Here is a 27,539-nt window from a genome sequence, read left to right on the forward strand (position 1 = left end):
CAATGAATCGCTTGCTTCCTAGGATTTAAAAGAAAGTGGAGATGGAGAATGCACCAGTTATCATCTTACAAAATTCGACAGCTTCAAGAATGTTTCCTATAATTTGGTAGATTGCAGATAGAACCCTAATATTTAAGAATGGAGGGAGATAAAATAGGGAACTACAGGCGAGTTACACTGACATCAGTAGGGAAAATGTTGAAATATACTATCAACAAATTGATAACAGAGCACTTTTTAAAAAAAAATAAGAAAAGGACAGGCAGATTAAATATGGATTTATGAAAGGGAAATTGTTTGACAAGTAGTTTTTTGAGGTTGTCAATAGAAGAATTAGTGAGGGGAATGTGGTGTATTTGGACTTGCAGAAAACTTTCGTTTAGGTGCCATGCAAGAGGCTAATAAACAGTGTTGGATCTAATATATTGGCATAGATTGAGGATTGGTTAACAGACAAAAAAAATCTCAGAAATAACTGTTAAAACTCATTAAAGTTGGCCTCATTGGTCATCTTTGCATCCTGAGAGTCAATATTTTTATAAAAAGAGAGAACAAAGCATTAGAGGTAGCATTAACAAAGCATGACTGGTAATCTTGAGGATTGCTGTACATCTTTCCTTACTGCCAAGTTAATTTTCACCTGATTTTTTCTCCACAGACCTTGCTAACCGCAATATCGATGAGTGCCATAGCAACAAATGGTGTGGTGCCAGGTAAATAAACCCTATTTATAAAGTGACATCTCCCAGGGAAGGATTTTTACACAACGTAAATACCTTGCATGTCCTGTGGTATCACCTGTTGGCTAAGTGATTTTTTTTGTGTGTTGATTTTGGAAATGTGTCTCAAATGATATCGGCTTTTGAGCCTGTGTATAAGTGCCACTAGCATTGTTCAGGCACTTCAATAGTCAGACCAAGTCCCTTCAACTTGGTTAAAATCACAGTAACAATTGGATTTTCTAAATTTACAGGTCCTTTTAATTTATTCAAACTTTCATTTTAGACTGTTATAAAAAGCACAAGTGAAGATATTTAAACTTGCACAGGAATATTTTTCCAAAGAGGAACATTGGTGCACTAATGTTCTGGGGTACAGGAGAAGGAGGCTGCTGCCTGTATTTTTATAAACCCTGATCTTCTGTGTAGAAAACACTGCATTGTTGCACCGTGAAGGGACATTCTTTCCAGTTCCTGGCCAATATTTGTCCCTTAAATAATATTGTTAAAATGTAGATTACCTGGTGATCAAAATTTATCAGTCTGCAAGTCAGATAGCATTTTACAAAAGGAATGTCTGTGCAAGGTCTGAACAGGGGGAGATGAATCAAATCTGAAGTTATCAGAAGAAAGCAAATTGTGAACCTAAAAGCTCCAGTGGTGATATTTTGAAGAGGAGTTGCAGAGCTCCCCATAAAGGAATATTTATCCCTCAAAGAACACTGCTAGAGTAAATTATCTCACTATAACATTGCAACTTAGATGCCAGATTTCCACAATACAACCATGTAGCAATTAGTAATTAATTGACTATAAAGCACCATGTATGGCATTTTGTTGGTTTATTCTTGGGTGCTTTCATTATTACCATTAACTGTAATCAATTACCAGCATGGTTGGGAACCTAGGAGTAACCACAAATTAGCTATCAAGAAGCTAATTCTTAATGCAGAATTTTAATTCGAATTTAAAATCAGAATTGGATTGTTAGTTTGATCGTATCAGGAAATGATCAAGCAATACATCCCACTGCTGTTTTAATAAGAAAACACCCGCATTATTTACAATAATTTTAACCATTTGAAGAAATCACAAAGAGCTTTTGAACTGACGACGGGATCAAGAACCAGACAACACAGATTTAAAGTGTTTCGCAAAAGAACCACGAGTGGTTTAAGAATAAACACTTGCAAGCAGCAATTGGCCTTGACCCAGAACAAACTGCCTGAAAGAGTGGTGGAAATGGTTCTGTTGTCACTTTCTGAAAGTAATTGGATGGATACTTAAAAAGGGAAAAAATATTGCAGGGCTCTGGGGTAAAGTTTGGTACCAGGACTGACTGTGCTGCTGTTGCATTACGTGGACTTGATTGATCAAATAATTTCCTCTTATGCCGTATCAACTCTAATTCCAGTGTTGTAAGTTAGAAAATGCAGCAGTCAAGTATCAAACCAGAGCTGTGTGATGAGGAGTAGATGATTGGTTTAATACTGTTGGCTGAGTGTTAAATATTGACCAGGACACAGAGGAAAACATCCCAGCATTTTTTTTCTCCTCACATAATGTTGTAGGATTTTCAGTTTGGTCACTTCTAAAAACTGAGGTCCTGTCTGCTTAAAATCTTGCCTGAAAGAGTGCCATCACCAACAGAGCAGCAATCCTCAGTACTTCACAGGATCAGCTAGATTTTTACGCTCATCATAACTTTGTATGTGGAAGAACCTCTGACTACTAGAGTAATTGGATAGTATCTTTCACGCTTACAGTAAAAGGCGAGGCACAGCGGACAGCTAGTAGAGATGCTACCTCACAGCTTTAGTGATCCCGGGTTCAGTCCTGACCTTTGGTGATGTAGGTGTGGACTTTGCATATCCTCCCTGCAACTTGTGGGTCTCCTCCAGGTGCACCAGTTTGCTCCACTCCCAAGACATCCAGTTTGATAGGCTAGCATCACGAGACTGCAGATGCTGAAATCTGGAACACAAAATAAACTGCTGGAAGAATTCAGCAAGTCAAGCAGCATCTGTGAAGGCAAAGGGATAGTCGATGTTTCGGTTCTGAGAGCCAGGAGGGAAGATAGCCAGGATATGGAAGTGAGATGAGGGGCAATACCAAGGATGGTAGGTGATCAGCGGAAATATAAGAAAAGTGAAGAAAAATAATTAGGCAGATGGAGCCAGGTGGGCGAGGAGAGGGGAAGGGTAGAGGCAGAGAGGCTGGTAGATAGGTGGAACCAGATAAGAGAGAGATTATGGCAGATGGAACCAGGTGGGGGAGGGATTAGAAAAAGTGGATCAAGGAGAAGAAACCCAGGTAAGTAGATTGGTGATGGACAGAGAGAACCATGAGGAAGGGTGATGAGCCTAGGTAACGGAAGGGGTGGGGGGTGCGGGAGGGTGGCAGGGGGATGGAAAAGATGAATAAAGAGAGAGAGATCTTGGGTGGACTGATGGGAGAGGGAAACAAACACAGAGTGGGTCAAGTGAAATTGCAGAATTCAGTGTTCATACCATTGGGCTGCAGGCTATGAGGTGTTGCTCTTCTAGTTTGCATTTGGCCTTATAATGGCAGTGAAGAAAGCAGAGGACAGGTCAGTGTGGGAATGAAAAGTGAGTTGAAATGATATTTAACTGGAAGCTCAAGATGGTCATTGCAGACAGAGCATAGGTGTTCTGCAAAATGGTCATCTTGTCTATAATTCTTGTTCTCACCAACGTAGAGGAGGCCATATCGCAAGCATCACGTGCAGTAGACCAAGTTGAGGGAGCTGCACATGAATCTCTGCATCACCTGGAAGGGCTATTTAGGTCTCTGGATGGTGGTGAGGGAAGAACTGTAGGAACAAGAGTTGCACCTCCTACAGTTCCAGAGGAAGTGCCAGCGGACGGTGAGGCGTACGTGGGGAGGGATGAGCAGACCAGGGATTTGCAGGGAGAGTGGTCCCTGCGGAAAGGGAAAGAGAGGGAAAGATGTAGCAGGTGATGGGATCCTGTTGGAGCTGGTGGAAGTGGTGAAAGATGATTTGCTGGATACAGAGGCAAGTGGGGTGAAAGGTGAGGACCAGGGGAACTCTATCTCTGTTCTCACCTGATACATGGTTTTGACCTGAACAGTTCCTCACCCCCCACAGATGCTGCTGGACCAGCTGAGTTCCTCCAGCAGACTGCTTAATCTCTTTTCTGTCTGGAGAGGGGAGAAGGGGGATGAATTTGAGTACAGAGTGGTACTTGGGAGCTAAGGTGATAAAATTGACTATTTCTGCACAAGTGCAGGAAGCGGCGCCAATTCAATGATCGATGTGGTGGAGAAAGAGTTGGGGAAGGGTGCCAGAGTAGGTTTGGGACAAGGACTGTTCCGTGTAGCTAACAAAAAGACAAGTGTGGCTGGGGCCCATGTGAGTGCCCATGGCTATACTTTTGATTTGCAAAAAGTGGGAGGAAAAGAAAGAGAAGTTGTTGAGGATAAGAACAAGTTCTGCCAGACAGGTGAGAGTTATGGTGGAGGGGAACCGGTTGGGTTTGTTTCAGTAGGATAGTTCCAGTTTGGTAGGTTAATTGGCCATTGTAAATTACCTTACAACCTTGACTCTATCATTCACATAGGTGTAGATGAATGATAGAGTCAAGGTTGGGTGTGGATTGAGGGGATGTGGGATAATAAAATGTGATTAGTGTAGGGTATTTGATCATCTTTGCTGTCTTAGCTAAAGTGCCTGTTTCTGTGCTGTATGATTCTTTGACTAAAACCATAGCAATAAAATAGAATCAGTTAGAAAGAAATGCTTGTCCAAAACCATTAGTAATTATCAGCGGTAAATTTTAGCTTATGACAGTATATTTTGATTTTTGCTCCTGCTGAAGTGTTTTGTTTACTGTGAACCATTTTATCTCTGGTCAAACCTATTCTCCTTTTACTCATCACCAGTCCTCTTACTTGTCTTCCTTTGTTCATAGCTGGAGGATCCTACTACATGATTTCAAGGTCCCTGGGTCCAGAGTTTGGAGGGGCTGTGGGTCTGTGCTTTTATCTGGGAACAACATTTGCTGGGGCCATGTACATCCTGGGAACAATTGAGATTCTGCTGGTGAGTTGCTGAACTTCCAACCAGAACAGAGTTGAGTTCAAAACACTTTGTTGAAATCCTAATTCTTTCAAAGCATACTTTGTGAACACTGTGTTTGTGTGTGTGTATTGCACAGCCATTATGCAAGAGGAGGAGGAATAGACTATTTAGTTCCTCCTGCTAGATCCACTATTTGATTATACCATGGTCAATTGGTATCTTAACTCCTGGGCAAGTGTCAACTCCTGGGTTAGTATGCTACTGCTGACATGGGGGTACATTCCATTCGTCCAGATCCTGAAGGCATGGAATCACATTGGGTTACAATCTAACAAGTGCTGTCTGTCCATGTAGCTGACCTGCAAGGTGTTCTAAGTGACCTGTACAGAATCCCTAGATAGGAATGAGGAACAGGAACTGTACCATTTTTTCCCCCTTTCAAGGCTGTTAACTTCCCTTCTAAAGGCTGTTAGCTTACTGAAGCCTCCAGTGCCTAATGTTTGTTTAAAATAAAGTTTTTCTTTGTTTTCACATTTAATACCTTAAATATTTCTGAGCCTAGTCTTCCAAATATTTCTATATTCTGTCCCAATTGACATAGAAGCATGAAATTGCCATTTTAATGAAAGATGCACTCCTTTGTAACTAATAGTCTAATGAAATTGCTTTCTCGGTAATTACATATTTCATTGTCATTGGTTCATTAGGAGGCTGTTCTTTATCAAGAAACAGCAAAATTCTTCCATTGTTCATCTCATTTGTTTCATTATATGCTAAAAATCTCCTAGTCAGCATCTTAGTTTAATTTTGCACTCTCTTTTAATTTCAACACATCCAAAACTTTGCTTTCCATAACCTATGTCTCATCAATTCCCATTCACTGAACAGTTCTATGCTATCTACACCACACTGGCAATGCCTCTCTTAAATAAAAACAAAATACTGCTGTTGCTGGAAGCCTCTGCTTCACCTTAGTCAGTTGAAGCAAAGGGGAATTTCCATGATCGTTAATCTCCCTTCATAATTGTTTGAAAGGAGGTGTAGGTGCCGTGGAGTAGAGGAAATGGCTGTCCATTTGTTTCATCACTGAGGCTGTGCTATCCACATGTGCTTTTGGATACTTCCAGCTGTTTTATCCAGTTCCCTACTATTGTCCTGCTGGAATAGCGTGAACATCAGAATGTCTGAATAATCTGATGACTCCTGATTTATGTGCCAACATTTAAAGAAAAATATATTTAGTGCATGTGGAACTGTACTCGGCGTGAGTTTGTGTTCACAAGGAATAGATTAGTGCAGATAGAAATGTAAAAGTTGTAAATTAAAACCTGAAATCCTCTGGATGTTGCCAAATTTCTTGTACATTTTTGAATAGTAATTCGTTAGGTTTTCTAGGTCTAAATGCACAAACTTTCCTTCTAGACCTACATTGTTCCAAGTGCAGCTATATTCAAAGCAGAAGATCCCAACCAAGAAACCCAGGCCATGCTGAATAACATGAGGGTGTATGGCACGTGTACAATCGCATTGATGGCCACAGTGGTATTTGTAGGAGTCAAGTACGTCAACAAACTGGCTCTTGTTTTCCTGGCCTGCGTCATCCTTTCCATCTTCTCTATCTATGCAGGGGTCATCAAAAGTGGCTTCAGTCCACCAGACTTTCCGTAAGTAAATCCATCTGTCACTTAAAGGGGATAATTTCAAGGATTCTTCACGAGTTTCATTTTTTTTTGAGGGATAACTAAATAGCAGTTTTCTTTTAAATAATACAGCTTGGAAATATGTGCTTGCTCCTACACAGGAACCTTCATTCCATCTATCTGCTGTGTTTCCCATCCCTCACTGAAAATGCATCAGTCTTGGTTTTGAAATTTCCATTTGATCTTGGACAGCTTTTCAGGGACAGGAGTTTCACATTTTCCTGTCTACTTGTGAAGTTGTGCATCGTGACGTTACCCTGATGGTTGTAGCTGTAACTTTAAGCATTATACCCTTGTTCGGAATCTTTTCACCATAATCAAATCCTTTAATCATCTTAAGCACCTCCATTAGTCTCTGCAAACTGTCCTCATAGTTTAATTCCCCTTCACTTTTCTCCCTTCCTTGTACTGGTAGCCATGTTGGCATCAGTTTCCACTGTTTTGTGTCTTCCATTTTTCATTTTACTCAAATCCTTTATACAATAAGGCCAAGTATGAGGGTTGAAAGAAACATTTGTTTTTCCAAATATGAACTTTAGTGAAATCATCCAAATGAAATGAATGCTTCAGGCACAAAATCCTAGAACTGTATCCAGGGTTAAAAATTGTTAATCTTTTTATCCTTTAGTCCCATGGCTTCAATTATCTTTTACCTATTTTTAATACCCACAGGGCCTTAGACCAAAAGCTGGTGGCACTGTGGTGCAGCTAATGGAGTAGCTGCCTCATAGTGCGAGAGACAGAGGTTCAATTCCGACCTTGGGACTATGTGTGTGGAGTTTGCACATTCTCATTGTGACCATCTTTTCCTTTGAATGCGCTGGTTTCCTCCCACATGGATTTTAATAATACAGCCAGGAAATCAAGTCCTAAACCTTTCACCTTTTTATTAGGATTGTCACATTGCAACTGCAGAAATAGAAAAGCTTTTCCAAAGTCTGAATACTTCAACTTCTAAGCAGGTGACTACCAGTTCTCCTGTGTTACTGATTTTCTTATGTTTTTCACATTCAATATTGGTATTGGTTTATTATTGTCGCATGTACTGAGATACAGTGGAAAAACTTAGTTCTGCAAGCCATCCACACAGATCATATTCAAAAACATAAGTACTTTGAGGTAGTACAAGGGAAAAGCAGTAACAGAATGCAGAATATAGTAACAGAATGCAGAATGTTCTGCAGAATATTATACATTCTCATCTTGTACTCTACAGCCTCTGCCTGCTTGGAAACAGAACATTAGCCTGGAAAGACTTTGACAAGTGTGCAAAGGTTGTAACTGAAGGTAACCAGACAGTGACGTCTCAACTCTGGCAGTTCTTCTGTGACGGGTCCTCTCTCAATGCAACTTGTAATGAATACTTTAAACTCAACAATGTCACAAAGGTTCAAGGGATACCTGGGATTGCTAGCAAAGTAATATTTGGTGAGTATTAGACTATGATGCATGCGGAAGAAATTTTAATGGATGTTAACATTTGTCAAAATCTTCCTGCTCCATTTTGTAAAAAGCAAGTCTTCCCCTCTGCACACAAGTTTTCGACGTGTCTCTTATAAAATAAACTTAATCATTGCCATGAGACCAAGTTTGCCAAAATAAGAGCAAAGCAATGGATGCTGAAAATGGGAAATGAAAATGTTGGAAAACATCAACTAATTGGAGAATATATTTGGAGAGACAACCAGAATTAATGTTTCAGGGCAATAACTTTTAATTAAAGCTCTTTATTTTGGGAATAAAATAATTGACTAACTGGGAAATGAAGCTGAACTGGTAGGAAGCTGAAAAGCAGGACCTCAAGGGTAGTAATTTCTGGATTGCTGCCAGTGCCACTTGCCATTGAGGGTAAGAATAGGTTGATTTAGCAGATGAAATGGGTGGCTGAGGAGTTGGTGCAGGGGGCAGGGTTTCCTGTTGATTTGTTGATCATTGGGATCTCCACTGGGGAAGGTACAGCCTGTACAAAAGGGACAGGTTACACCTGAACTGGAGGGAGACCAATATTCTTGCAGGCAGGTTTGCTAGAACTGTTGGGGAGAGTTTAAACGAGTTCGGCAGGGGGATGGGAACCAGAGTGATAGGTCAGAGGTTGTGCATTTAGTGTACAAGTAGATGCAGAGTATAGAAAGACTGTGAGGAAGGATAGGGCAAAATTGCAGTCAGCTGGATGGGCTGAAGTGTGTCTACTTTAATGTGAGACCTATCAGGAACAAGGCTGATGAACTTAGAGCGTGGGTAAGTACGTGGAACTATGACATGGTGGCCATTAGAGAGACTTGGCTGTCACAAGGGCAGGAATGGCTGCTAGACATTCTGGGCTTTAGATGTTTCAAAAGGGACAGGGACAGAGGTAAAAGAGGTGGGGGAATGGCTTTGCTGATCAGGGACAGTGTCACAGCTGTAGAAAGGGAGAACGTTGTGGAGGGATCATCTACTGAGTCAGCATGGGTAGAAATTGGAAACAGAAAGGGAGCGATCGCTCTATTGGGAGTATCCTACAGACCCGCCCCCCAATAGCAGCAGAGACACTGAGGAGCAGATCGGGAGGCAGATTTTGGAAAGGTGCAAAAATAACAGGGTTGCAGGATTGTTATCATTGGTGATTTCAACTTCTCTAATATTGAATAGCACCTCCTTAGTGTAAAGGGGATAGATGGACAGAGTTTGTTAGGTGTGTCCAGGAAGGATTCCTGACACAGTATGTGGACAGGCTGACTAGAGGAGAGGCCATATTGGACCTGGTACTAGGCAATGAGCCTGATCAGGTTTCAGATCTCTCGGTGGGAGAGCATTTTGGAGACAGTGAACATAACTCCTTGACCTTTACCGTAGCCTTGGAGAGGGATAGAAGCAGACAATATGGGAAAGTATTTAATTGGGGGAGGAAGAATTATGATGCTATTAGGCAGGAACTTGGGAGTGTAAATTGGGAACAGATGTTCTTGGGGAAGTGCACAGTGGAAATTTGGAGGTTGTTTAGGGAGTACTTGCATGGGGTTCTGGATAGGTTTGTCCCATTGAGGCAGGATAAGGATGACAGAGTGAAAGAACTTTGGTTGACAAAACACTTCGAATATCTTGTCAAGAGGAAGAAGCAAGCTTACCTGAGGTTTAGAAAGCATGGCTCAGACAGGACTCTGGAGAGTTACAAGGTAGCCAGGAGGGAGCTTAAGAATGGACTTAGGAGAGCTAGAAGTGGGTATGAGAAGGCCTTGGTGAATAGGATAAAGGAGACCCCTAAGGCATTCTACACGTATGTGAAGAATAGGAGGATGACAAGAGTGAGGGTAGGACCAATCAGGGATAAAAGAGGAAACGTGCCTAGAGTCAGAAGAGTTAGGGGGGATCTTTAATGAATACTTTGCTTCAGTATTTACCAGTGAGAGAGACCTTGACATTTGTGAGGATGGCGTACGATAGGCTGATATTCTAGGGCATGTTGGCTTGAGGAAAGAGGATGTGCTGGAACTTTTGAAAAACATTAGGATAAGTAAGTCACTGGGGCTGGATGGGATATATCCAAGGTTTTTACAGGAAGCAAGGGAAGAGATTGCTGCACCCTTGATGATGATCTTTGTGTCCTCACTGGCCGGAGGAGTAGTGCCAGGTGATTGGAGGGCGGCAAATGTTGTTCTTTTGTTTAAGAAAGGGAGTAGGGATAACCCTGGGAATTACAGACCAGTGAGTGTTTCTTCAGTGGTGGGCAAATTACTGGAGAAGATTCTTAGAGACAGGATTTATGGGCATTTGGAGAAGCATAGGCTGATTAGAGACAATCAGCAAAGCTTTGTGAGGGGCAGGTCGTGCCTCACGAGCCTAATTGAATTCTTTGAGGACGTGACAAACTTCATTGATGAAGGTAGAGCAGTGGATGTGGTGTACATGGATTTTAGTAAGGCATTTGATAAAGTTCTTCATGGAAGGCTCATTCAGAAAGTCAGGAGGCATGGGACCTAGGAAAACATAGCTGTGTGGATTCAGAATTGGCTAGCCCGTAGAAGACAGAGGGTGGTGGTAGATGGAATATTCTGCCTGGAGGTCGGTGACCAGTGGTGTTCCGCAGGGATCTATTCTGGGACCAATGCTCTATGTGATTTTTATAAGTGACTTGGATGAGGATGTGGAAGGGTAGGTTAGTAAGTTTGCTGATGATACAAAGGTTGGTGGTGGTGTGGATAGTGTAGAAGGTTGCTGTAGATTACAACAGGACATTGATAGGATGCAGAACTGGGCTGAGAAGTGGCAGATGGAGTTAAACCAGAAAAGTGTGAAGTGATGCACTTTGGAAGGTCGAATTTGAAGGCAGAATACAAGGTTAATGGCAGGACACTTAGCAGTGTGGAGGAACAGAGGGATCTTGGGTTGCTGCACAGTTCGATAGGTTTGTTGAGAAAGCGTATGGTGTGTTGGCCTTCATTAATCGGGGTATTGAGCTCAAGAGCAACAAGGTGATGTTGCAGCTCTATAGAACTCTGGTTAGACCACACTTGGAATATTGTGTCCATTTCTGGTCACCTCATTATAGGAAGGATGTGGAAGCTTTAGAGAGGGTGCAGAGGAGATTTACCAGGATGTTGTCTGGATTGGAGAGCATGTCTTATCAGGATAGGTTAAGTGAGCTAGGGCTTTTCTCTTTGGAGAGAAGGAGGATGAGAGGTGACTTGGTAGAGATGTACAGGATGATAAGAGGCGTAGATCGAGTGGACAGTCAGAGACTTTATCCCCAGGGCGAAAGTGGCAAACACGAGGGGGCATAATTTGAAGGTGATTGGAAGAAGATGTAAGGGTAAGTTTTTTTTTAACACAGAGAGTAGTGGGTTTGTGGAACGCACTGCCAGCAGAAGTTGTGGGGGCAGATGCATTAGGAACATTTAAGAGACTGTTAGATAGACACATGAATGATAGAGAAACAGAGGGCGATGTGGGAAGGAAGGGTTAGATAGATCTTAGAGCAGGATAAAATGTCGGCACAACATTGTGGGCCGAAGGACCTGTACTGTACTGTAATGTTCTATGAGAGTTTTATGCTAGAACAATTTCTGGTGCTACTAAATCCTGCTAGTAAGCTGGGGGTTAAATTTTCTGCCTGACACTAAGGCAATCAGAAATGGGCACAATTTTGCTAAAGTGTAGATTAAGGCTACTTTCAATTTCACCTCACTGTTAAGGAGTCATAGTCATACAGCATGGAAACAGGCCCTTCAGCCCAACTGGTCCATGCCAATCCCACATTTGGCCCATATCCCTCCATACCTTTCCTATCCAAGTACCTTCTAAATGTTATTAACATATTTACCTCAACCACTTCTTCTGGCAGCTCATTCCATATGCTGACCACACTCTGGGTGGAAAAGTTGCCCCTCAGGTTTCCTATTAAATCTCTCCCCTCTCACCTTAAACTTATGCCCTCTAGTTCTTGATTCCCCAACCCTGGGGAAAAAGACTGTGCGCCCACTCTATATATGCCCCTCATTCTCCTATGCTCCAACAAAAAAGTCCCAACCTGGCCAACCTCTCTCCATAAGTCCCTCGAGTCCTGGCAACATCCTCGTAAATCTCCTCTGCGTTCTTTTTAGCTAAATGGCATCTTTCCTATAGCAGGGTAACCGAAACTGAACACAATATTCCAAATGCGGCCTTACCAACATCTTGTACAACTGCAATATCCCAACTGCAACATAACACCCCATCCCTGTGTTGTATTTAGCATTGTGAGAAGACTAAATTGTTTTTGAAATTTCTTGGGAGACAACTGATAATATTTCAGTTTGAGGCTTTCTTGGGTTTGAGTGAAAGAGTTGATGAGGTAGATCATGGAAATTATAATTAGATGACGGTAGGTAAAGTTGTGAACATCAGTAGTAGTGATTTTTGATCTGTTCTTCACTCCATTAGCAATGAGACAAGTAGATGACATGCTCCCTCTGCTTTTAACAATGAAAATGTAATGCCCTTCATGCACCCTTCTCCAAAGGAAGCAGGAAAAGATCTGAAACCCTCTGTGATGCTGAAGGATCAATTGTATGGTACTGGGTGGTTTACCGCCAAGCTTTGATTGGGCTTGGCAGATGAGCACCAGCCCTGGAGAAACATAGAAGGTCAAATGCTCTTGTAATTCTGGCATAACTGCCAAGTATGATGTTAAAATAGTGGTACATAGAACAGTACGGCACAGAACAGGCCCTTCGGCCCGCAATGTTGTGCCGATATAGCTAATCCCTCCTACCTACAGAATACCCATATCCCTCCATTTTCCTCTCATTCATGTGCCCATCCAAGCCCCCTTAAAAGCCCCCAATGAATTTGCCTTCACCACCCTATCAGGCATCCACCGCTCTCTAAGTAAAAAAAAACTTACCCCTTATGTCTCTTCTGAACCTACCCCCTCTCATCTTAACTGCATGCCCTCTGGCATTGGATCGCTCAATAACAGGCAAAAAAGATATTGCTTGTCCATCCTATCTACTATGCCCCTCATAATTTTATACACTTCCAACAGATCATCCCTCAGCCTCCGCCACTCCAGAGAAAAGAGCCCAAGCTTGTCCAGCCTCTCCTGATAGCACATGCCCTCTAATCCAGGCAGCATCCTCGTAAACCTCATCTGCACCCTCGCTAAAGCCTCAACATCCTTCCTATAGTGAGGTGACCAGAATTGGGATTGGGTGATGGATTCTTTCTGGATGAGTATGGCCACTCAGTCCATCTTGATCTACCCAATCAGAACAGTCCTATGCTCCACCCACCACAGGATCCAATTAAGTGACTCCAGAGCTTCTACCCTCGCCAGGAATATGGAAATTTATTCTACTAAAATTGAGCACTGCAAGGAGTAATTTTTTGGCATCAGTTCGACCTTTTGCTGGTGTGATATTCGTCTGTTTCCTTGTTTGGTTCCAACACTCCTTTTTTTCCTCCCTCTCTTCCTTCACAGAGTGAAGCCAAAGTTTCCCCAGTCTTTTCCCTTAACTCTCCCCCTCCAACACTGGGATCAGTTCCGTGGGCTGTGCTCTGTATAGGCTCCTGTGCTTGAATAGCTCCCTTATTTCTTGGCAACCAGAGCCAGATACAGTACTTAAAATGGAGCCTGACCAGAGCTCGTGATTTATATTCTACTGTTTTGGCTTTGGTTCAATAACCCAAAGGCTCTGTTGATTGCAGATCAGAACTGGACCAGCTGAATCTACCAAGACTCTTGAGGTCTCTTTCAGATCCACCCTTAGCTGCTTCAAGGTCATTCATAATGTTAGTGTGTTTGCTAATCTAGATTCATTTTTTAATATCACATATTTGTGAACACATCATCTGCCAGTGTTCAACGCCTCTTCCTGCTCAGGTTAGTGACTTGGAGAGGGTCCTGGATGTGCTACTGTTGGGGGCAGCCATAACTCGCCTTACTTATTAAAGACACTGGCAATGGGATAGAAGGCCTGTATCCAAGTTTGCGGATGACACAGTGTTGTAGTTGGAAGCATTTGATTACAAAGATATTAACAGATGAAGCCAAATGGGCAAAACTATTCTGAATAGATTTCACTTTGGCAAATGAGGCTTTACATAAAACATTGCACAGCACAGGAACAGGCCCTTCAGCCCACAACGTCTGTGCCAAACACGATGCCGAATTAAACTAAATCTCTTCTGCCTGCACATGATCCAAATCCCTCCATTCCCTGCACGTTCTTGTGTCTAACAGCCTCTTAAACGCCACTGTCGTATCTGCTTCCACCACTACCCCCCACAGCCCATTCAAGGGACCTACCACAATCTGTGTAAAAAAAAACTTGCCCTGCACATTTCCTTTACACTTTTCCCCTCTCACCTTAAACGCATGTTCTCTAGTACCTGACGTTTCTACTGTGGGAGAAAGATTCTGACCCTACTCTTTCTACGCCTCTTATAATTTTAAACTTCTATCAGGTCTCCCCTCAGCCTCCGACACTCCAGGAAAAGAATAACCCAAGTGTGTCCAACCTCTCCTTATAGCTCATACCCTCTAATCCAGGCAGCATCCTGGTAAAGTTCTGCACACTTTTAAAAGCCTCCACACCTGCAATGAGGTGACTAGAAATGCACACAGTACCTCAAGTGCAGCCTAACCAAAATTTTATATAGCTGCAACGTGACTTCCTTACTCTTGTACTCAATGCCCCGACCAATGAAGGCACTTTGAATGAACAGATGTTTATTTAACAGCTTTAATGTAGTAAAATTGAGTGCATTGAATATGTTCCACAACATATAGAAATCAGAGATGTGTTACAGGAAGTGCCTCGATGAGTTGGGAATCTCTTGGTTTAGGCAACTTTGGCATAGAACATTACAGCACAGGAACAAGCCCTTTAGCTCACCATCCCTGTGCTGAATTAAGGGATATGGACCATAATGCCAATCTGACTAAACCCATCTGCCTGTAAATGGTCCAAGTCCCTCTATTCCCTGCCTGATCATGTGTCTGTCTAAGTGCCTCTGAACATTGCTTTTGTAACTGCTTCCATCACCTCCCCAGTAGTGGTGGAATAGGACATCCTCCACAGGCCAGAATTGGCGGAGCATAAAGATCTTGGAGGATTGTAAGACCAACAGGTGGTTTGCATTTCACGTTTGAATGCAACACTATGTTTAAAATGTTGCCTATTGATATATTCAATGTTACAATAGCAATGAACTCAAAGGGGTTAATTTTAACTCACCTGGCATCTATTTCCCTGATGTTTTGCTTTGGAATTTCCATTTGAGTAATTTGGAAGTAACATTGGGCTCTCTGTAAAATGAGTAATGGAGTCAATCCAGGTGGTCAAGTTAGGTTGCAGATACCTCGGGGAGATTAGAGAGAAAGAGCTTTTTATTTTACAGGAGAATAAAAGTCATTGTGTACAAATATTGTTTCTCTCTTTTTGAAATAGGCAGTTCCTTAACCAAATCTTTCATGCTTTTTTTTTCCTGTTTTCATTTAGACAATATCTGGAGTAATTATGGACCCCAAGGAGAAATGTTGGAAAAGCCAGGACTGCCATCTACACCTGCCTCAGAAGATGAAACGAACGTGGGACTGCCATATGTGTTCAGTGACATAGCGACCTACTTCACCATGCTGGTTGGCATCTATTTCCCCTCTGTGACAGGTGAGGTTCATGGCTGTAAAGCTGTTGTGGGGTGTACAGTTACTATGCAGTCTCATGCTTAAGGTATGGCCCAGAGAAGCTCCTTTAACACTCGCACTTGCCCTCCTTTCCCCAACTCACTGGTTGAATAATATAAAGATTGGGATGTGCATAATTTTAATTAAGAGCACGCTTGATTCTAAGATTCTTTTTTTCCTCGACAGGTATCATGGCAGGTTCAAATAGGTCTGGAGACCTAAAAGATGCCCAGAAATCCATCCCTACTGGAACATTACTAGCAATTATTACAACCTCTTTCATTTGTATCCTTACTCTGGGAAATGATCATCCAAAGCTGAAATATGTAACGCTGTAGAAATTTTGAAGAAGTCTTGGTGGCTGTCACACTGGGTTGGAGATTGTGGAGTTCAGTAGATATAGTAATTTGCGGACAGAAACTTGATGTGTCAATGAAAACCCATAATAAGAACCCAACCATTTGATTAAAGTCATTAAAGGAAGGGAACCCAATTCCAACATAACTGCCCTCTAGCCACATCTGAATTGTATTTTTTATAATGGCAGTATGACAGACGCACTAGGAATACAAATTTTTTAAATTGTTTTATATCTACAATGTATTACACTAACTCATGCTAGACTTGGCTTGTTGACTGTGCCTGCCCACGCATACCTGGGCCAGGTGTGGAGGGCCAGATAAGCTGACAGCCCTCCCCTGGGAACTGGGTTTCAAGGCAAGGCCTTAGCGATGACTGTGACCCAGCCCCAGAAAGCCTCGCCTCCTATCAAAGCTGTGAGGCATTCTTAACATTTTTAACATTTTTAGCTTTGATATTCAGAGACACCTTAAATACTATTGCAGTAGGTAATTAAAAATACATTATTTAAAGTGTTAGATGTTTTTTTTAAATTAAAAACATCAAACAACTCAAATTGTTAAAGCCATTAAAATAAAAAAAATATTTTCTTCTCCATGTCAGAAATCCCTATTCAGATGAAAAAGATTGCTGTTCTTCTGGTAGGTCTGGCTGGCTTTGGATTAGAGAAGTGATTTCTCCAGCATAATGCCAGAGAACGTCAGCAAGTTTGTAATCCGGTGTTTTTCATAACAAGTCCAGGATTCACTAGCCTGGGAGCAACTGAATAATGGCCAGTTGGGTTCAGCCCAGTGGTTAATCTGTAACAGTATCAGGAAGCTGGATGATATTAAAATGTGATTAGCCGCGTTTCACCACACCTAATTCAGCACTCTAGGTTCAGATGTAGCCACCACAGGTCAAATTAGAATACTGAGAGTAGCTCATGCCTGCAAATTTTGAGCACCTTCCCTTTCGTTTGTTTATTTGCAACATTTAAATATAATTTTATTTCCTTGCTCATCTGGTGGAGCAGTGTGTTCTCCATCTTTAGTCAGATGTGTGTAAAATTCATTCAGCATCGGGAGGCCCCCTCGCATTGTCATAGTCTCAGAGATATTTTGCATTGATGAATTGCAGTCTCTTACTAATGATCCATTACTCCATCGTCTGTGACTCATGAATGTTTTTCAGTAGCAGGGAGAAATTAATTAGGACTTGATTTTTTTTTGTTTTTTCAGATCTGAAAAACAAAAACAAAAGCCCATTTGGAGAAATCAGTTTTTTTATTATTTGATAAAACTTGTGCCAGCAGTAAATGACAATCATACAGAACATGCATTTTGCTTAAAGCCTGCTGCATGTTTCTATCAACATTCATGTACAGAGTGCCAACCAAACCTATTTGTGAGCTGCACTGGTCAATTGTGTAACAGTGGTAAACAGCTAGACAATGATAACATTTAATAAGGTAATGAGAATTTGTGTTGTTATCTTTACCAATTTTCAATTCATCATGATTCACAGAGGTGGAAACTTCACAAAGATTGAAGTTTTTTTAACAAACAAAATACACAATTTTGAACACTAATTAAAACAAAACACACCCCTGGAACCAAGAAAGAAAAATCCAGAGTCCAAGAATATTACTATGAAAATAGTTTTGGTCGCTACAGAGAATTTTGACTATGATTGTTTTTCATCAGAAAGTACTGAATTAGAAATTCTAATTAGAAATCAGTAATTACAAGTATAACTAACCTAGGTAATGTGACCTTAATTTCCTTAATAATCAACAAAAGACTTGTCGTGCATTATCTTGTTTGGTGCTTGCATTGAAGGTGTCCTCTTGAGGGACAAGTAAGTGATATGTCAAATTTATGGCAATCTCTGGTAAAGTGTTTTTTTAAATCTAAGTGCCTGTTTTTTTATTGGATTGTTAAGCAGATTGGCCTATTACAAATAGGTGTCCCCTTTAGTATTATTCCACAGAGTCCTTGTAGTACTCTTAATCTCAGTTCTTCAGTCCAAACACTCATAGATACTGTACATATCCTCCTCTACTTTTAAAAAAGACATCTACTCGGGCTTCTTGCTACTGTTTCAAGACCCTGGTGCAAATCAAACCCTTCTGTTGTTCTCCTAGCAAGGAACTGTCACAGCTCAGTGTGGAGAGCTTGCATTTGGGTGTTGCTGTTGGTCAACTTGGGGCAAATGGTGCAGCTGCTCAGCACTGAGATGGTTAAAAAGACTTTATCTGTTTATAATTCTTTAAGTGTATTTTTGCTTTTTTCAATAACCGATTGTCATTTGAATCCCTGGGTATTCATGGCTCTATGTGTCACTTGATTACACAAGGATCACTGAGAAAGTTTGTGAACTGTACCAGAAATACCTCAAAAATTAATAGTTTTAAATAAATGGCCTGGATAGTGTTAATGAACTACCAAAGAGATCCATTTAGTCCATTATCAATTCTAAATGAGACGGTGGGTGTAGCTTTTAGATAATGATGTGCTGATAAACAAATATAATTTAAAATATTCAAAGTAGGTTCAAAACCATCACAGACATTAAGTGTTCAACAGAAAGTTATCGAAATCCATAACACCAATGACCTGTTTTTTTAAAGTTATTTGTTCATCATTTAATATACACCAATGGTCACAATGATAGATTGATTGTAGTATCATGATTTCTATTTTTGCTAATCCTCTGCTGAAGGAAAATAGGTCAAAATATCATGCGCTGATCAGCTTCACTGCTGTTGTGTTCAACTCTGAAGTCCCAGCCAAATAGCTAACAGCTGAGGTTCTAAATACAGAACCACATTTGTTATGCATTTAATTTTTTTTACTGCATTCTTTTCAAGAGCTCTCATGGTTTTGTAGGCTTAGAATATCTGAAGCCTGTCAGCATATTGGGTTTTCAGTGACTCCTCAAGGTTTAAATGCAGGTGGGAGTTATGCCAGGACAAATGATTAGGTGATGTTTTGCTGCTTCTATGTGTATATTTAGTTGTTCTTCAAAAATATCAAGGAATATGGATCAAATGCAGGCAAATCAGTTTCACAGCTCTGTCCTAGGATCCACTAGCAGCCACAGTGGGTTGGAATAGGTGGCTGCCAGGATCCTAGTCAAGCTGAAATGATGCGAGTGGAGAATGCTTTTTACTGTGGGGGCTCCATTTGTCCCCTCTGCCCAAATTCCTTAGTGACATTTCCCCTGGAAATTCTGGGTGGAAATCTGAAGGGAAGTCCCCACAGTGAATTGTTTAATGTAGCCTCAACAGAAGGTATTTGGTGAGGAAATTCTTTGTTGTTGCCACCAGCTGTATTTTGATGCCATGTCCATGAGCATCTTCACTGAATGCTTTTGGAACTCGCCTTCATCCCCTGATGCTCATGTGTCGACGTGAATGCAACAGTTACCCGTGACCTTGTTGTCTTGCTTTCCTGGACAACTGTCTGATCAATTTACTTCTTTTTCTTCCCTTATTTTTAAAATTTGCTTTTTAAAGACTCCACTTTTGTTCTCAGGTTTGGTGAGTCGGTAAATGGCAATCTTGTCATTGGGATTCTGGCTTGGCCTTCTCCCTGGGTTATTGTGATCGGTTCTTTCTTCTCAACATGTGGTGCCGGTCTCCAGAGTCTCACCGGGGCTCCTCGGTTAATGCAGGCAATTGCCCGGGATGGGATAGTCCCTTTCCTACAGGTAAGTGTAAATAATTGTATGAAAGTGTATTAAAGCTGAGCTGAAAAAGATTTTAACAACAGAAGTTTACAGCGTGTTTTGGAAATACCAAAAACATTTCAATATACATAACGGTAGTAACTGAAATTTGGTAAAAGAATTAAGGAGGGCACAAAATTCATGGAAAATCCTCAAGTGGAGTGTTTGGAACAAAAAATAAAATGCTATGAGAACTCGGCAGGTTCTTGAGCAGCATCCTCTACAGATGCTGTTTCACTCGCTGAGTTCTAGTAGCAGTTTATTTTTTGTTCCAGGTTCTAGTCTCTTATGTCTCCAAGTGGAGTCATCACAAGTAGAGTGTTAAGCATTTATCTATGTCTCCCCAACTTTTGCTGTCACTTTACAAAGCACAACCAGGGTAGGCTTCAAAAGTGCATGCAGCATGCCAGATGTCTAATCATGTAGTTAAATATTTTGTATTTAAACTTGTATATCTTTATTTTATGTTTGACTTTTCCACTTCTTAAAAACAGGTCTTTGGCCATGGGAAAGCAAATGGTGAACCAACATGGGCCCTCCTTCTCACTGCTGGCATTTGTGAGATTGGGATTTTGATTGCTTCCCTCGATAGTGTGGCTCCCATTCTTTCCATGTAAGTATTGTAGTTTTGTGGCCACTTAATATCAAAAAGACTTTTGTTTACAACTTGAAATTCAGAGTAAGCATTAGCGGGTGGTCACGTGTCCAAAGCCTTCTGAGGTCACCTTGGTGTATGTGGTTGGTAGGCACATTGTTTTCCCCCTCATAGCTGTCTTATGACTTCTATAATGTCTCAAATATGTATAACAACAGCTTGCTATGTAGACAAGGCGTTCAATATGAAGAATGTCTAAAGTGTTTCGTAGACTGTCCCCCCCAAAAATGGTGCCAGACTAAAAAAAAGAACATTTTTATGGAGGATATGGTGAGCATGGAGGGGACATTAGATATAGAAAGGGTGCTTTTAAAGAGGAGAATGTTGAAATAGAGTGATCTAGGGATGAAGTTTCTGCTGCCCGGAAGACCTGAAGGAGGTGGGTTTGGAAGATAGGTCTTGTTGCACAGAAAACCAGCATCTGAGTGGTACAGGATTTGGGTTGAAGATATTCACAAAATGATCTTAGTCCAGAGCTAAGGGGAAGCAGGACCAAAAATAAACTCAACTGTTCAGCCCCCCAAACCTATCCTGCTTTGAGATCTTGGCCGATCTACGGCCTCGAGGCTGATCTCTTGCATAGTTTCTCCACGTTCCTTCCTTTTCCCCAGAAACCTTAATACATTTGATTAACAAAAATCTATTATTCTGATTACATGGATGCTGTCTGACCTGCTGAGTTCCTCCAGCATTTTGTGTGTATTGCTTCAGATTCCAGCATCTGCAGAATCTCTTGTGATTCTGAGTACTAGATTTCACAGTCAGCAAAGATACTCATTCTTTTCATCTGCTCTATTGGTTCCCCTTAATGACTCAAACTTCAATCAAATCTCCACTTAACTGATTAAATTCAAGGGAATGCAACTTTTGGAGTAATCCTGGGAATCCAGGTATCAGCCAGCTAAATCTTTGCTACATTGCTTCCTAAGGTGTGGTGCACAGGATTGCTTACAATACTCCAGGTGTGGCCTATAGGTTTCTACAGTTGCAGTGTAACTTCAGTCCCTTCGTGTCTCAGGTCATCCAGGATGGAAAAAGTAGGAATTATGGGAAGGGTTTTCATCCTTTGTGGAATATTAATACGTCAGGTATATGCAAATAATATTAGAAGTTAAAACTTGGCAAGAGATAGCCACTTCATCAGGTCATACAGCACAGAAATAGGCTCTTCAGCTACCGAATCTGCACCAACCATCAAGCACCTGTTCACACTAATCCCATTTTATTCTCCGCACACTCCCACCAACTCTGTCCAAATTCTACCACTCACCTACGCAGCGGGCAATTTATAGTAGCCAACGAACTTATCAACCTGCATGTGTTTGAGATACAAGAGGAAACCAAAGTTCCCAGAGGAAACCCACACAATTATAGAGACAACATGCATCAGTGGTCAGATTGAACTGGTTCACTGGAACTGAGACAGTAGCTCTACCTGCTGTGCCATTTGCCTCCTATGTACACTTGTAGGTTAACTTTGTGCTTGCCATGTGGAGAGGTATAATGTTCTATTGTCAGTAATCAAACAGAGCTCAAGTAACTTGAATGTCTTGTTATTCCAAAATTGTCAGAATAGCTTTGTTTGGACTAAACAATGCATTATTGCAGGGTGTCCATTCAGTATTCAACTGATGCACTTCATGGAAGGTTACTGTGGGAGCCAACTCCATTTGGGGAAAAAAAATATTTGATCCAGTGACATAAGGATGAATAAAGGAACAGCAAAACCCAGAATTGATGTGATGGAGAAAGGGAACGATTTAAGAAGTGGAAAGTGGACAAAGCTAGAGATGGAGAATCTGTAAGAGTAAATAATTTGGTGTGAATCTTTTAATGTATGTACTTTTTCTTGCTTCTCTCAGGTTCTTCTTGATGTGCTACATGTTTGTGAACCTGGCATGTGCTCTACAGACACTCTTGAGGACACCCAATTGGAGGCCACGATTCAAGTATTATCACTGGTACGGCAGAAGTACAAAAAAGAAAATTCCTCTTAAGTATCTCTGTCTGATGAGTACAACGAGCCTTAGATCCTGTTCACTGTGCTATCTTATTGGTAGAATAAATTCTTAAATTACATATGGGTGGAACTTCTGTTTGGGCTTGTTTAGTTGTAACTGGTGCTGGAATTGAATTTTCATTAGTACAATAGCCACAAAATGCATCATGTAGATATTGAATGTATTGCATGCAATCTCAAATCTTCCAAATTTACCTGATCAAGCCTGATATATATCTGACATTCTGATATTATACTTCTAGGACCTTGTCTTTCCTGGGTATGAGTTTGTGTCTTGCCTTGATGTTCATCTGTTCTTGGTATTATGCACTGGTCGCCATGTTGATAGCAGGATGCATCTACAAGTACATTGAATATCGAGGGTGAGATGGTTACTACTTTGCACAATTAAATAAAGTTTTTGAATAGAAATCTGTTGCTAACTAAATGACTATTGCATGGTTTGTGTCCATGCTTTTCTTAAATACAACCTAATTTTACTTTTCAGAGCTGAGAAGGAATGGGGTGATGGGATCAGGGGCCTGTCTCTAAATGCAGCTCGATATGCTTTGCTCCGATTGGAAGATGGTCCAACTCACACAAAGAACTGGAGGTAAAGTCAGAACTAGAGATTGTAGTTCTTAATTCAAATTTTTAAACTTGTTCAAAATTATCTTCTGATCAGAAGTACGAACTTTGATGCCCTGCTTCCTTGCGACCTGTGACATATATACTGGTTTATTTTAACAAATTGATGATAATTTTTTTCGGTGACCTGTTCCAAGTGAAGGGCATTAATACTGAGAATTTGAACAATTGCCCAGACAATGCTAGCAACAATGATGATTAATCTGAGTTTAGTGCAAAATAAAATGTGTAGCCCAGAGCACTGACTTGGATGAAGAGACTTGAAGGTGTGGTTGCTAAAGTTGCTGATCTTACAAAGACAGATGGGAAGGTAACTTGTGAAGAGGTATAAGAAGGTTAGAAAAGGGATATAGCCAGGTTAAGTGAGTGGGCAACGGTCTGGTGAATGGAGTATAATGAGGGAAAGTGTGAACTTGCCTGTAGAGATGAAGTTATTTATCTAAGTGGTGAGATGTTGCAGAGCTCTGAGGTGCAGAAGGATCTGGATGTTCTGGGGTATGAGTTGCAAAAGGTTAGAATGTGGGTATAGCAAGTAATTAAGAAAGCTAACAATGTTATTTGTTGCAAATGGAATACAGTAGTTGGGAAATCATGCTTGATTTATATAGGACATTGATGAAACAATGTCTAGAGTATTGTGTAAAGAGATGGTCTCATTTAAGGCAGTTTAGGCATGTAAGGCAGTGTATTGAAAGCAGTTTGGAGAAGGTTTTGCTAGACTGATATCTAGAATGGGCATGTTGTCATATGAGGAAAGATTAAACAAACTGTGCTTGTATACACAGCAGAAAATTGCAAGGGGACTTGAGTGAAATATACAAGATCATGAAGGGTGATGGCAGGGTGGATGTGGAGAGGATACTTCCATTTGTGGGAGCATCCAGAGCAAGGAGTCATTGTTTACAAATAAAGGGTCATGCACTTAAGACAGATAAGGTTAATTTTTTCTCTACGAGGATCGAGTCTTTGATCTCTCTTCTTCAAAGGGTGGTGGTAGCAGAGTCTTTGAATATTTTTAAGGCACGTGAGTAGGTAGATAGGTTCTTGATAAGCAAAGGGGAGTTGGATTCAGTAGGGATCGTGGAGGTGAAAGGTTACTATAAATTCTCAAGAACGTGGAGTTGAGGTTATAGTCAGCTCAGCCATAATCCTGTTCCTAGTTTGTTCATATATGTTTGTAGGTTATACATGTATAACCATGTTTACATTAATCAGCAAAGTTTTTGGAATTAATTGGCAATTGCTTTAATGAACTGAAATTGGGTAACCAAGTTGATGGCAACAATGTAGCAATCTTTCTCTCAGGGACTTATGGTGGAAATTCATATTTAAATTACTCCCATGCCTTATTGTAAAACTGAGCCTTTAAATAACCAGTGAGACTAGTCATGATGAATCTTGTGTAAGTGGAAGCCGTTGGTATACAGAATTGTGATTAGTAGCAGTGTGTGATATCAAAGAGGTGAATTTCTGTTTGTTTCAGTTTGCATCACAAACAATCCACAAAAAGTGCTGGAACATTAAGGATGGTATCTAAATATTTCAGGAAAGCAAACCCTGGAGAGGTGGCTTCTCCCAGAGGTGGTCTCATACCAAGACTTTACATAATGATGGTGATGCCTCATTTAACCAGAAACTGATCTGGCAACAAGTCACAAATGAGACAACACTGTTGTTAAAATTACTGTTGACATCTGAGCCAGAGACCAACACTGTCAGCTTGCCCCAGCCATAACTAGGGTTAGGGAGAGACAGGAAAATCTCTGGCAGTCACTGGTCTTTGTGTCCCCCACTAGGTTACTTTCAATAAAAATATTAGGTGGATTCCATTAAATGACTGGGCTTTCTGTTTTAAACTCTCTTGTTTTATTTCTTCACAGACCCCAACTGTTGATTTTGCTCAACCTCGACCCAGAACAGAATGTAAAGCACCCTCGACTGCTGTCACTCACCACACAACTCAAAGCTGGCAAGGGATTGACCATTGTTGGCTCAGTGCTGGAAGGTACATTCCTGGAGAGGCACTCAGAGGTGCAGAATGCCGAGCAGGTAATGCTGTGACTGCAGACGTTCAGCAGTCGTATTTGAAATAGCATATTGGTTGAAGTACGCACACTCTCTTCACTAATAAACATTCAGAGATTTGTATAATGTGCTGTCTGTAGGGGTAGTGGAATCTGATTTAATAGTATTTTTCAAAAGGGAGTTGGATATGTGAAAAAGGGGAAAAGGAAAATGAGGAACTTTACAAAGAATGACTTGGATGACTCTTTCAGAGAACTGAGATGCACATGATGGGTCTAATGATTTCCTGTGCTCCATTGCTCTGATCTATTTCTTGGGGAAGGAAAGGCTTCCCCTTTGCTGTTTCCTTGATGGGTATGTAATGGTAGTGTTTTTAGGCAGTTTACGTCATTGATACATGTAATTGCATAACAAAACTCTTCATAGTGATGGTACCAGTTTTAACCGGAAACCAAATAGTCTGAAACATCTAACAATCAAACCTAACAATAGAGAATGTTAGAAATGCTCAGCAGGTCATAGAGTTGTACAGCATGGAAAGTAAGCCCTTGGACCCAGGTCGTCCATGCCAACCAAAATGTCCATCTGAGCTAGTCCCATTTACCTTGCATTTGACCTGGCAACAAGCCACAAATGAGACAACACTGTTAATTTTTTATATCTGTGTATCTGTCTGAATGTCTTCTAACCATTTTACCCACCCTGAGCAGTGCTTTTTCTATTTTTGTCAACTCTGCCTCTATTACCTGTTTTGTATCAAATGCCATTCATTAAGTACCTCACTGCAGCAGACCTGCAGTGGTTCCTGCTCCAGCAATACCTTTTAGTTTTGACTACTCATCATTGTCAGTATCCTCGGTAGGCTCACCCTGCCCCAGATTGGTAACTTTAGTCTTGTAATCTATCAAGATTCCCTCCAGTTCAGGCCTTTTGCACATTTATCCACTGATTAAAGTGGTTGTAACATTCCTGGCCTGGCAGCATCTGTGGAGAAAAAAGAGTCGGCATTTAAGGTCAGTGATCTTTCATCAGTTGCTGCTTGACCTGAGTATTTCCAATTTTTCTATGTTTATTTCAAATTACCAATGGAAAGACTTTGACATTGGACTGTTAATCTTCCCATTGATACTTGGTGAACTTCAGTTGCAGCCTATGAATAAAATTAGAGAAATTTATAGAAGAAGCCATATAAACAATGTTGAGGCCAGCCGGAAGAAATTAGGCTAATCCCACTTCCCGACTCTGTGTGGTATAGGTTATGATTCTTCAAAGTACTTTTAGAATGTGTTTTAATGTGTACTTTTTTTAAAATTAAAATTCTTGTTCCACCACTCTTTCAGATAATGAAATACAAATGCACAGTACTTTTTGGGTGAAAACATTTTACTGTAACTTTCCCCTGATTCTTCCATCAATTACCTTTAAATATATGGCCCTCAGTTATTGATTTCTTTCTGAGGGCAGGTAGTGAGGATCAAATGACTAACATTCCATTTTATGAAGTCAGGTTTTAGGTTATAGGATTTTGGAGAACCTTGTTGCATTCTCATTCTCCTGGTTCTGATTTGCTTCCTCCTTGTTGGTTTTTGTAGTTCTTGGTAGTTTCGAAGCATGGGCCATACATACTCCTGCTTCTAGCCTTCCAGCCATGTCTTTCTCTAATAGATTATGGTGATCTGGTGTCTAGTTTCCCTTCCTCTTCCAAACTGGGAAGCTCTTTGCCTCAGTAGAGTTGTGATCCCGAAGGTGGAGGAAACAAGCCCAGAAGAATCGAATTTATTGTGTTAGACTTGGAATTGAAGAATTTTTCACTGCCACATTAACACCTTGTGTGCATTCAATTGCATAAAATGTGCCAGCACTCTCAAAGCCAAGAGAACATGAAATGATGATTATGCCTTTGTACCTCCTTAATTGGTCGTTTATTTGATTTAACAGAATGTTAAGGCTTTGATGGGAGTGGAGAAGACCAAAGGTTTCTGCCATGTGGTGGTATCTTCCAACCGGCGAGATGGAGTATCCCACTTGATCCAGTCCTCTGGACTGGGAGGAATGAAACACAACACTGTATTGGTGGCATGGCCGGAATTATGGAGGCAAACAGATGGCCCAGGAGGCTGGAAAGGCTTTGTTGGTTGGTATTCATTCACTTAATATTTGCACTGTGCTGCAGAGCCTCCGTGTCTGAGTTAATGACCTAATTGTAATACATTTTCAAAATGCATGGATTTGGGGATGACCTGAGCAAAGTGCTTAAAACGGTACTGTGAAACTATTTGCTCCAGCTTGAGAGGGTGCAGTCTTATAACTAGAACTAAGGCACCTAGGAAGGAACTTGGGAAGGACTTCATGCACAGAATAGTAGAAATCTGCAGGTTGTTGAATACTGGGAAATAATCAAGGTTTTCACCACTAAACAGGTTTTTATTGGGCAAGTGTATCATTTAGTGTAGAACAAAGTGAGTAAATGATGAAGATTTGCTATGACTTGGTTAAAGGTGCAGTGGGATTGAG

At 41.0% G+C, this 27,539-nt stretch overlaps 1 protein-coding gene across 4 annotated transcripts in view; it reads left to right on the forward strand.

Annotated features, from left to right (window-relative positions):
- Positions 1-27,539, forward strand: part of slc12a7b (solute carrier family 12 member 7b) — a 190,476-nt gene that overhangs the window by 136,039 nt on the left and 26,898 nt on the right. For all 4 annotated transcript variants that reach the window (XM_052015428.1, XM_052015430.1, XM_052015429.1 and 1 more), the window contains exons 5-18: positions 659-713; positions 4,673-4,803; positions 6,205-6,446; positions 7,699-7,910; positions 15,443-15,610; positions 15,814-15,912; positions 17,769-17,826; positions 19,506-19,680; positions 20,193-20,311; positions 22,216-22,314; positions 22,616-22,735; positions 22,861-22,965; positions 24,881-25,049; positions 26,964-27,159. In XM_052015428.1, the coding sequence (XP_051871388.1) occupies positions 659-713; positions 4,673-4,803; positions 6,205-6,446; positions 7,699-7,910; positions 15,443-15,610; positions 15,814-15,912; positions 17,769-17,826; positions 19,506-19,680; positions 20,193-20,311; positions 22,216-22,314; positions 22,616-22,735; positions 22,861-22,965; positions 24,881-25,049; positions 26,964-27,159 (1,948 nt within the window). The remainder of the gene's footprint in view (positions 1-658; positions 714-4,672; positions 4,804-6,204; positions 6,447-7,698; positions 7,911-15,442; positions 15,611-15,813; positions 15,913-17,768; positions 17,827-19,505; positions 19,681-20,192; positions 20,312-22,215; positions 22,315-22,615; positions 22,736-22,860; positions 22,966-24,880; positions 25,050-26,963; positions 27,160-27,539) is intronic.

Source organism: Pristis pectinata, chromosome 5 (assembly GCF_009764475.1).
Source record: "Pristis pectinata isolate sPriPec2 chromosome 5, sPriPec2.1.pri, whole genome shotgun sequence".
NCBI classification, from domain to species: domain Eukaryota; kingdom Metazoa; phylum Chordata; class Chondrichthyes; order Rhinopristiformes; family Pristidae; genus Pristis; species Pristis pectinata.